The 12162-nt window shown below is 34.1% G+C and overlaps 1 protein-coding gene across 4 annotated transcripts in view; it reads left to right on the top strand.

The window, feature by feature from the left end:
- Positions 1 to 12162, top strand: part of GALNT13 (polypeptide N-acetylgalactosaminyltransferase 13) — a 541337-nt gene that overhangs the window by 520760 nt on the left and 8415 nt on the right. For 2 of the 4 annotated variants that reach the window (XM_060626625.2, XM_060626624.2), the window contains exons 12-13: positions 5448 to 5582; positions 9822 to 9851. In XM_060626625.2, the coding sequence (XP_060482608.2) occupies positions 5448 to 5582; positions 9822 to 9851 (165 nt within the window). The remainder of the gene's footprint in view (positions 1 to 5447; positions 5583 to 9821; positions 9852 to 12162) is intronic. The other 2 variants (XM_060626627.3, XM_060626626.2) reach the window with 1 other exon arrangement.

Raw genomic sequence — 12162 nt, 5'->3', positions numbered from 1 at the left:
GGTCAACCAGGCAATTAGAGAAGAAATTAAAAAATATATGAAAACAAATGAAAATGAAAATGCAACAATACAAATGCTTTGGGATGCAGCAAAGGCAGTCCTGAGAGGAAAATACATTGCAATCCAGGCCTATCTCAAGAAACAAGAAAAATCCCAAATACAAAATCTAACAGCATACCTAAAGGATCTGGAAGCAGAACAGCAAAGACACCCCAAACCCATCAGAAGAAGAGAAATAATAAAGATCAGAGCAGAAATAAACAATATAGAATCTAAAAAATCTGTAAAGATCAATGAAACTAAGAGTTGTTTTTTTAAAAAAAATAAACAAAATTGATAAACCTCTAGTCAGGCTTCTCAAAAAAAAAAAAAAAAAAAAAAAGGGGGGGGGGAGAGGACCCAAATAGATAAAATCATGAATAAAAATGGGATTATTACCACCAATCCCTCAGAAATACAATTATCAGGGAATACTATGAAAAATTACATGCCAACAAACTGGACAACCTGGAAGAAATGGACAAATTCCTAAGCACCCACCCACTTCCAAAACTCAAACAGGAAGAAATAGAAAACTTGAACATACCCAAAACCAGTGAAGACATTGAATTAGTTATCAAAATCTCCCAACAAATAAGAGTCCAGGACCAGATGGCTTCCCTGGGGAATTCTACCAGACATTTAAAGCAGTGATAATACCTATCCTGCTCAAGCTGTTCCAAAAAATAGAAAGAGAAGGAAAACTTCCAGACTCATTCTATGAAGATAGCATTACTTTGATTCCCAAACCAGACAGAGAGCCAGGAAAAAAAAAAAAAAGAGAACTACAGGCCAATATCCCTGCTGAATATGGATGCAAAAATTCTCAACAAGATACTAGCAAATCGAATTCAACAGCATATAAAAACAATTCTTCACCATGATCAAGTGGGATTCATTCCTGGGCTGCAGGGCTGGTTCAACATTTGCAAATCAATGTGATACATCACATTAATAAGAGAAAAGAACCATATGATCCTGTCAATCGATGCAGAAAAAGCATTTGATAAAATTCAGCCTTTGTTAATAAAAACCCTTGAGAAAGTTGGGATAGAAGGAACATACTTAAACATCATAAAAGCCGTTTATGAAAAGCCCACAGCTAATATCCTCAATGGGGAAAATGGAGAGCTTTCCCCGAGATCAGGAACATGACAGGGATGTCCACTCTCACCACTGTTGTTTTTTTGTTTTTAATGTTTTTATTTATTTTTGAGACAGAGAGAGACAGAGCATGAGCTGAGAGGGGCAGAGAGAGAGGGAGACACAGAATCTGAAACGGGCTCCAGGCTCTGAGCTGTCAGCACAGAGCCCGACGCGGGGCTCGAACTCACAGACCGTGAGATCATGACCTGAGCCGAAGTCGGATGCTTAACCGACTGAGGACTGAGCCACCCAGGCGCCCCTCACCGCTGTTGTTTAACATAGTGTTGGAAGTGCTAGCATCAGCAATCAGACAACAAAAGGAAATTAAAGGCATCAAAATTGGCAAAGATGAAGTCAAGCTTTCACTTTTTGCAGATGACATGATATTGTACATGGAACACCCGATAGACTCCACCAAAAGTCTACCAGAACTGATACATGAATTCAGTAAAGTCACAGGATACAAAATTAATGTACAGAAATCAGTTTCATTTCCATATACTAATAATGAAGCAACAGAAAGACAAACAAACTGATTCCATTCACAATTGAACCAAGAAGCATAAATACATAGGAATAAACCTAACCGAAAATGTAAAAGATCTGTATGCTGAAAACTATAGAAAGCTTATGAAGGAAATTGAAGAAGATACAAAGAAATGGAAAAACATTCCATGCTCTATGATTAGAAGAATAAGTATTATTGAAATGTCAATACTACTCAAAGCAATCTACACATTCAATGCAATCCCAATCAAAATTGCACCAGCATTCTTCGAATGCTAGATCATTCGAAACTAGAACAAGAAATCCTAAAATTTGTATGGAACCACAAAAGACCCCGAACAGCCAAAGTAATTTGAAGAAGACGACCAAAGCAGGAGGCATCACAATCTCAGACTTTAGCCTCTACTAAAAGCTGTAATCATCAAGACAGTGTGGTATTGGCACAAAAACAGACACATAGACCAATGGAACAGAATAGAGACTCCAGCATTGGACCCACAAATGTATGGCCAACTAATCTTTGACAAAGCAGGAAAGAATATCCAATGGAAAACAGTCTCTTTAACAAATGGTGCTGGGAGAACTGGACAGCAACATTCAGAAGAATGACCCAGACCACTTTCTTACACCATTCACAAAAATAAACTCAAAATGGATAAAGGACCTGAATGTGAGACAGGAAACCATCAAAACCCTAGAGGAGAAAGCAGGTAAAAACCTCTCTGACCTCAGCCGCAGCAATTTCTTACTTGACACATCCCCAAAGGCAAGGGAATTAAAAGCAAAAATGAACTATTGGGACCTCATGAAGATAAAAAGCTTCTGCACTGCAAGGAAACAATCAACAAAACTAAAAGGCAACTGACACAATGGGAGAAGATATTTGCAAATGACATATCAGACAAAGGGCTAGTATCCAAAATCTATAAAGAACTCACCAAACTCTACACCCAAAAAAACAAATAATCCAGTGAATAAATGGGCAGAAAACATGAATAGACACTTCTCTAAAGAAAACATCCAGATAGCCAACAGGCACATGAAAAGATGCTCAACGTCACTCCTCATCAGGGAAATACAAATCAAAACCACACTGAGATATCGCCTCACACAAGTCAGACAGAATTGCTAAAATGAACAAATCAGGAGACTATAGATGGTGGAGAGGATGTGGAGAAACGGGAACCCTCTTGCACTGTTGGTGGGAATGCAAACTGGTGCAGCCACTCTGGAAAGCAGTGTGGAGGTTCCTCAAAAAATTTAAAAAATAGATCTACCCTATGACCCAGCAATAGCACTGCTAGGAATTTACCCAAGGGATACAGGAGTGCTGATGCATAGGGCACTTGTACCCCAATGTTTATAGCAGCACTTTCAACAATAGCCAAATTGTGGAAAGAGCCTAAATGTCCATCAACTGATGAATGGATAAAAAAAATTGTGGTTTATATACACAATGGAATACTGCTTGGCAATGAGAAAGAATGAAATATGGGCTTTTGTACTAATGTGGATGGAACTGGAGAGTGTTATGCTAAGTGAAATAAGTCATACAGAGAAAGACAGATACCATATGTTTTCACTCTTATGTGGATCCTGAGAAACTTAACAGAAGACCATGGAGATGGGACAGGGGAAAAAAAAAAAAGCTAGGGAGGGAGGCAAACCATAAGAGACTCTTAAAAACTGAGAATAAACAGACAGTAGATGGGGGGGTGCGAGGGAGGGGAAAGTGGGTGATGGGCATTGAGGAGGGGACCTGTTGGGATGAGCACTGGATGTTGTATGGAAACCAATTTGACAATAAATATCATATTAAAAAAATAAAGTCCATCCTCCCATTTACCACTGTGTAATAAAGTATGCTACTTACTTCAAGAAAAAAATAGTAATCAAGCATAAAAATGAGATTCTCAGGTATGAAAAATAAATTAATCATATTAATTATTAGGATTTGTGAACAAATTAATGCCAGAAAATAAAGCATTATATACAGATTTTTTTTAGGAAAAAATTATCTGTGGACCAAGCATTTTAACATCAGTTATTTTTTTTCAAGTGCAAAGGCCAAAGAAACATAATTTCAGGTACTATATATATATATAGGCTCAGAATATATTCTACAAATATATCTTTATTGAGTATAAATCACTTAAGATAGCTACTGATTGAATTAAAATTAGTAATCAAGGAAAAAAGAATGTGGTAAAGTTTCCAAACTATCATAAGAGACCTGAGGAAAAATCATTTTTCAGGCTGTGATTGTACTCCTCATACAAAATTAATGGCAAATGTGAATGCTTTGGTGTTTCCATTTACACTGGCATCTGTATACAACTAAAAGAAAATACTTCAATGTGGAAAATTATACTTCACATTAAAACAAAAGATAAAAGAAATTTCTCCAGAAATTTCCCTCCTTCAAATCAAGGTCTCCTACTAAATTCAGCTATTAAATATGTTTGTATTAAATTGAATACTGTATTAATAAATACCATGTTTGGAAAGGATATAGTACTTATGTTTGATAGGTATTTCTTTTATTCTTTTGGTTACTCATAATTCCCATTAAAAGTGTGAGCATTAAAAAGTACAAAAGATAGGAAATTTTTTTTCTGAATGACGTACATCAAATCTATATTTTACATAGTTTAATTAAATGAATTTCATATACTTCTCAAGGTTTTATACTGTTGAGTAGAATGTACAACCTTTGTGAAGAATTTCCTTATCATTGACTTTGCATTCTCCTCTTACCACTTGTGATTTTCAGAGAAGTCCTGAGTCTCGGTGCTGAAGAGGCCAACCCCTTCAAGACTAACTTGTTCAGCTTACAGGCCAGGGCTCCAGAGTGTATAATTGATTTCTAGAGCTGACTTCCTCCAATTTTATCAGACTGCATTGGAAAACTAAAAGATCCTCATATAATCTTCCTTATTATATTCCCTCTTGACATTGCAAAGAAAAAAATACCCACAAAACACTGAACCATGCTTATCATAGCTAACAGAAGAAAATAACTTTTGTAATTTAGGTACTTACTAACTCATGAACCTTCAATAATCAATGTTATAAATAAATTATTCATACCAGGAATTTTTTAAAAAAAGAGATTCTTATAGTATCAGTTTAAATTAGCTAACAACGAATCCACAATCCACCTTGACATTTGTTGGATATTTTGAGAATCGTAGCCAAGCCCAGCTATAACCGTATAAGAAAAGCAGAGAGCCCACCTTTAATGAGCTCTCTGGAGAAGCTAATTCTACAACCTTTGGAAACACACTGACAATATTTAATAAAATTTACATGATGTACCTATGGAAAGAAAGATTTAAACGTCTTTATGAAAGACATCATGAGCTCTATAGAGCTGGGGTACTGGTCGTATGGTGGTGAGAATAAGGAGTGCCCTTTGTTGAGCCCCATATGGTTAACAAAGTTTATTTTATTGAACCGGTTGTATGATATATGAGACAAGTATAGTGCAGGAAATGTGGTGCCACCAAATAATAAGTATTTACTATTTTAGTTTATTAAACTGAGGCCTCACGAAAACTTTATGAAACAGATGACACTGCCTTATTTTGCAGTTGAGGGAAAGGACTCAGAGGTCAACTAGCTTTCTCAATATCACACGGCAGGGACTATTTGAAAACACAAGTTGGTATCAATGCTTCCACAGAGAAATCTGCTATATTGTGGGGTTTCTTTGTTTTTAAGATTATTTTATTAGCTGAATTTTATATTCCCAGGTGTTTTCTTATACCGCTGACAAAGAAATCCGAACTGATGATTTGTGCTTGGATGTGTCTAGACTCAGCGGACCTGTAATCATGTTAAAATGCCACCACATGAGAGGAAATCAGTTATGGGAATATGATGCGGAGGTACAGTATTTTCTTCAATTTACTTTTTAGTGCTTAAACTCATTTATATATTTCAAATACATTTAAATGCTAAGCTACTTTTTCTGCATTGGAAGAACTCTCTTTTCAAGCATGCACGCCTCTGATAGCATTTGGATGGTATAGCATATAAACAGGTTTTTGCCAAACTAGTCCACTTGTGTAAAACACGAATAAGGAAAGTAAATTCATTTTTTATGTGCTTAAAATGTGTTATCACATGTACATGGTTCATATAAGTTAGGCAAGTGGCCAGCTACGCTTAGGTGAGAGGTATATATGAAGATGCGCATTACAGGACAATATCAACAATATTTTCAAATTTTAAATTTTACAGCTTCCCAACTTAAAGGAAAAAAGAAAAAAGCTGATAAGATTAGCAAGAATGCTCTTTATAATGGTAAATACTTTGCAAAATTCGATAACCTAATTAGGTACATAATCAGCCAAGCAGCATTTCCTCAATGTAGTACATCTTTCTGATAGAAGAGAGGGAGAGAAAACAATAAAATTACTGTTGGGAATTTATAGCCAGGCTGTGTGTAAAAACCAGATCAACCATCAGATGGAGCTAATAAAAAAGAAATATTTTCTTCTCCATAAGGAAGTTGCCTTGAAACAGCTTCGTTCCTTTCCACTCCCTTTGCTTAACAAAATGAATTGGGTCATCCGTGTTACATTTTCCTCATTAAATGGTTGGTGACTTAAAATAAGAACTATTCTTGCAAGATAAATAATGCACTAGAGGTAAAGAAATTTCACAAATGCACTGTTTTACCTAAGCCTAAAATACTCTGCAAGTGTAACATTTTAAAAACCAATGTATAGTCGTTGGTATTATTGATATTGTAATAATTTCTTTTAAAAAACTTTTTGAATGTCCTTCCAATTTGCATGATGTTGTAGTTTCTTAGCAGGAAAACTTACTGAATTTTTACATAATTTGAAATTGATTATGTAGGGTTAAAATTTGGCTCCAAAATTTATATAATCAAGCTCTTTGGACATAAAATATTCTTCTTCTGTGACATAATTAAGGGCAAACATCCTGAATCATTCCGATAATGCACCAGTGTGTTCTATTCAGACTCCTGTCTCCCCTGTACCTTGTTCACCTTTGTCTGACCCCCATTTTTTCTCGAGCTATCATCATCACCACCCTTTATATTAAGACTGCAGAAGATACTTCCTTTAATTATACATGGGGGTAAACCTGGACCCTTGGCTCCCTCCTTCTGTACAGTACAGATAAATGTACAGATAAAGGAGAAATCCTACAAGTAGCATTTTTTTTAAATAAAACTTTATGTTGCTGTTGCTCTTTAGTTTTCGCAATGAACCCAGAACTTTATTGGCCTTGTGTTAAAAATTAAGAAATCTAGAATATATATTTATAAGGAAAGAAGGAGTATATGTACTTTTGATAAGGTAAAGCAGTGTTGAATTTCAGAGTGCCACTTTTAATCTTCAAACTTTCCTTATTTTTTGAGTGGGCAATGGCTACTATGGTCATAACTCAGATTCTTTAATTTCTGAAATAACTATATTATTGGTACTTAGGTGTATATTTTGTTTATATTTTCATCAGCCAGCAGTAAGACTGTTGAATACTAAGGGATTTTGAAAGAAAAGAGAAAAAAAAATAGATTGCTTCACCTAAGACAAAGAAATGTTTTTGTAAATTTACTATTTTGGTTGACTAGTAGTTAGCTACTGTAGTATCTTTATAGCATTGGAATACCTTGTGTCATGTAAACTTCATTTCTGGAACACACATGAAAAAGCTTATAATATTCCATAAATATTGAGAAATGTTTAGGTTTTAAAAGATCTGATCATAGTAATAATTATATAACATACTTTACCCTCCTATGTTTGTTTTTAAAATTAAATCATGATGTTCAACTTGTCTAAAATTAATATTTAAGTCATAGTAGAGATTTTTTGCCAAATTTATGAGTGTATAAATCATACTGTGGAGAGGTCATAAGAGTAGAATAATTGTAGGAATAATGAATCACCTTTCTGGAATTTTCAGCTTTGAAATAAGACTGATTTTATTTGTAAAAAAGTCAGAAGAATAGAGACTTTTTTTTAAAGAAATTTAAATCTAATACTTAGTCTACAGAACAGTCCCAACTCCTACCACTCAAAGTGTGATTCTCAGACTAGGAACATCACCTGGGAACTTTTTGGAAATTTGGAATTTTACAAGACTATATCGGAGTCTGCATCTTAACAAATCCCCAAGTCATTTACATACATATTAAAGTTTGAGAAGGTCTAGACAGTGGCCAAACATCTACTTATCTTCCTTAGTCTTTTTATAAACTGTTGGAATTATTGAAAAGTTAAGAAAAGGCATAAATATACTTTGGAAAATGACAGGCCTTCAGGAGAGATGGGGGAGGGATAGGGAGTAAAGGGTGAGAGGTGCTGGGAAAGAGGAGTCATTGCCAAGTAGTGCTGGTCTTCTGGCATCCACCCTGTGGGAAGTAGAAAGTGGTACTTGCTGCTTCTTTAATTCAGTTATTTATCTACTGCTATCAAGGCAAAATTAGTTTTCTTTGAGGAACCTGAGGGTGGTATACTATCAAAGCAGAATAAAACTTGGTGGAGTTCACAGGATTACAAGAGCTGAGACTTTTCTTAAAGTTCTCTTCGTTCAGCCTTTATCAGGCAGGAAGTAAGCACAAAGATCACACTGCCAGCGATGGGGGCAGAAATGACATTCTAATATAGTAATCGAAGAAAGCTAGTGACTGGAAATCTAGCAACTCACAACTGCAAATCTCACAGTGTGTACAACTGAAACATTCCATCACCTCATCTCCCATAGCACTTTCAATTTTAGAAAAGTCATTAATAGGAGAATTATTAGAAAATCCAGAGAAAAATTCAAACAGTATCATAAAGCCTCAAAACATGGAGCCTCTCCAGTTTGTTTGCTTCTTGGATAAGTGAAGGGAAAAGCGAAGGGAATGAAATTTAGAGTGTCTATAATTTCATCTGTTTTCTCAAAAAATTCTAATAGTCCTGTAAGATATTAGTATTATTTGTATTCTTTATATTAGTAAATGTAAGTTTAAAGTGTTAAAATAGTTTCTCTAGGTTTTAGACCCCAGGTTTCTGGCACTGAATCCAGCAATTTTTCCACTACCCTACATTGCCTTTTGAGGTCATTGAAAAACTAGAAACAATTTGATGCTTTTAATGATGCTGATCTGATAAGCTAAACGTGTATTATTATAAATGAAAGGGATTAAATATCATCAATTATCAATTGGTTAAAATTTACCAATTTTATTCACATACAATTTTTCCTTTCCTTAATATTTGGAAAGATGTTCTGCAATAGACTATTTAGACGAACAGTCATAAAACCACTTTGCCAGTATGGTCTAATTGCTTACAAACTTTATACATATTCATAATTTAATATCTAATTGGTTCTTTTATTTGAGTGAAACTAAGCACATGTTGGCAATAGATACAGGTCTTTGGCCAACTTTAATTTGAAACATAGAATTTTTCACTTTCTTAATATTTTTTTAACACAGCCATGAATTTAATTCGGTATCACTTTATACCTGGCTAACCATGTTCAGTTTGGGGGCAACTGAGCATCACCAACAAAACTACAAGATCCTCACCTGGTCTATAACCTCTTAAATCAATTACCTGAACACTATGGTGCTATGAAAGCAACTGCCACAGAATTAGAAAAAAGAAAAAAGAAATCTAAATTTCATCGCACTGAAACATTTTAAAAATTACTTTTATAAAGTTGTCATCCATCCATTCTATTCTAGATTTCCTTATATTCAATTTGAACATTGCAGTTGTGTTCCAATGCATTTGAAATTTACATTTTCTGACAATAAGCGCATATAATCACATTTCTTTTTGAACATTCAAGCAGCTATATACAGTGTAAGAATCTAATTTTAGGACAGAGCACTTATGCTCAACAAACACTACGCAACAAAGAAAAAAATAAGGGAGCAAAATATGATGCTAAAAATAAGTCTTGTTTTTCATGTGACTGAGCAAGTTGACTGAAAAAATGAATTCAATATCTATCTGTATCAAATGTTTCCCAGAGTCACAAGATAAGGGATTTTTTTTCAGTAGGTAAAATATGTTGGACTGATATTTACTGAAATCACAGAAGCTTATATTTAGACTTTACCTAACACCTCCTCCTTTTACCTTCATCAGAAAGCAGGTAAATGGCAATATAATTTCAAGGTAAGTAATCTATAATGGCAACCCAGCCATTTCCCTGTGCAGCACTCCTAATAAAAACAGTGACTCAATTTACCTTTAGAAGGCTGTGTATATCTGACTAGTGTTACCTTTCCACATTCCCATTGACCCATAGCTGTGGTTTCTTATGTAGACTCAATTAGTGAATAGGAATTTCAATAGTTTAGTATTGTAATTTTAGTTCTTGTTTCTGAAACATTACACTCATTTTTTTTAGACTACTCATATTCTGTTCTAATGAAACACAGTTCACCATGTCAGGAGATCATACTTAATATTTTGAATAACAACTTCATTATATATTACTGTTTAAATAATTATTATTTCATACTTTATCAATAGGGGAAATCTTACTGCCTTTGCTATTGAATATAATGTTGTTTTTGCTTATTATATATAACAATCGAGTTTCATTTAAAATTTTTAACTTTCTAAACTAAATTTTAGTAAGGAATCTTTTAAACTGAAGCCTGTATGATTGGTTCTTTAACCGACCAGGCAGTCACTTCTATTCATTCATTAAATTATCAAGTTTTTCACTTAGTGCTTTCTAATAAAGAAGATGCAAAAGTATGACCTAATTTTATAATTCTCACTTTGTCATTAAACTCGTTTTCTTAGTCTGAGGTCACTTGGCTTTCAACAGTAATTATCTTTTCAAAAGGGTAGATTTAGGGATACTCCATGCATGACACATCCTGTCTTAGATAGCAAAACATATGTATATGTTTAAAGACAGGAATTATTTTCTTACACATCTTTAAATAGTATAATTCAAATTTTGTAAATCCCAGAAAATACTAATGTTTTATACTTCAAAGGAAAATGATTAAGTAAGGTTATAAACAAAAACCAATCCTGGCTTAGGGTTCATCTTACCTTGTTTTCCAGCCAATATTTTAAATAAAGCAATAGGGAAAGATATTCGGCAGTATGCTTCATGTCAGCCTGTATGTCACATTACCTTCAAAACTGAATTAACATGACAGTCTTCCAAAGTTGTGAGAGGCATTTGCAACAAGTACGATAAGGGCTGATATGCTGAATAGAGTATTTCATAGAAAATAAAAAGTATACCTAATATAAAACTCTGCAAGGTCTTGAATAATCAGCACAGGAGAAATATTTAAGTTAACTTTCTCTTTCATTGTCATTGGCTATTTAGAACTATCAGAAATACGTAAATAAAAAAAATCATTTCACATGTGTTCTTATATTTATTTCTCTATCCTGTCTTTGTCGAGAAATGTTTTTAATGGAACACACAACACTGGTGTAGATGTAGTAATACTGACACCCATGCAGTATCCTAGCATATAATCATGAGAAATGTTAGCTGCTACTGCTATTATTACAAAATAAGTATCGTAGATGTTTTTTAAACTTTGCTAGTATGTATTAAAAGGTTCATACCTTTTGATCTTGTGATTTCACTTCAAGAATAATTTCTAAATAAGTGACTATACATGTGGAGAGAGATGTTCAGAGGTGTTTATGATAGCATTATTTATAATAGCTCCAAATTGGAAAGATACTCCCCCAAATGGAAAAGGGAAAGGATTTTTGGCAAATCTACTTTGTAGAAATTGTGTAATTCTTATGTTTTTAGATTTTTTTGAATACAGAATAAGAAAGACCACGATAAAGTGGAAGGATATTTCATTGGATGAATATAAATTTGCATAATATGAGCACTAAAAATAACTAGAAAACACATAAAATATTAATCATTGAGAAACACTGAGAAAAAATAAGTAAACTACACTTATTTTTCAAACAAATGAAAACTCAATGTTTTTGTGGGGTTTTTAAAACAAAAAATACTTTTTATCCCAATGGGATTATTTGAGATTTCTAATTTTTCTTCTGGCTTAATGGCTTTAAAAAGAAATTTAACATTTATTCATTATTGAGTGATAGAGACAGAGCATGAGCAGGGGAGGGGCAGAGGAGGGGGAAAACACAGAATCTGAAGCAGGTTCCAGGCTCCGAGCTATCAGCACAGAGCCCAACGCAGGACTCGAACTCACAAACCGTGAGATCATGACCTGAGCTGAAGTCGGAGTCCCAACTGGCTGAGCCACCCAGGCACCCCCCTACTGGCTTTTCAGAAGTACCAGGAGTGAAAGTTCTTTGAATGTTTTTCATGGTCACTCATATGATAAACACTTTAGGGGAAATATTATAATAGTATTTTTTATGGAAAATTTTATACTGTATTTATGCTCTGGAGTTATATTTCCTGAGAATAGGTAAAGCAAGTTTTGTTTTGTTTGAAATCAAGGAAAACTTT

The sequence above is a fragment of the Panthera onca genome, chromosome C1 (assembly GCF_046562875.1).
Source record: "Panthera onca isolate mPanOnc1 chromosome C1, mPanOnc1 haplotype 2, whole genome shotgun sequence".
Classification (NCBI taxonomy): Eukaryota; Metazoa; Chordata; class Mammalia; order Carnivora; family Felidae; genus Panthera; species Panthera onca.
The sequence above is the reverse complement of the archived record's forward strand: the minus strand, read 5'-3'. Positions and strand labels throughout refer to the sequence as shown.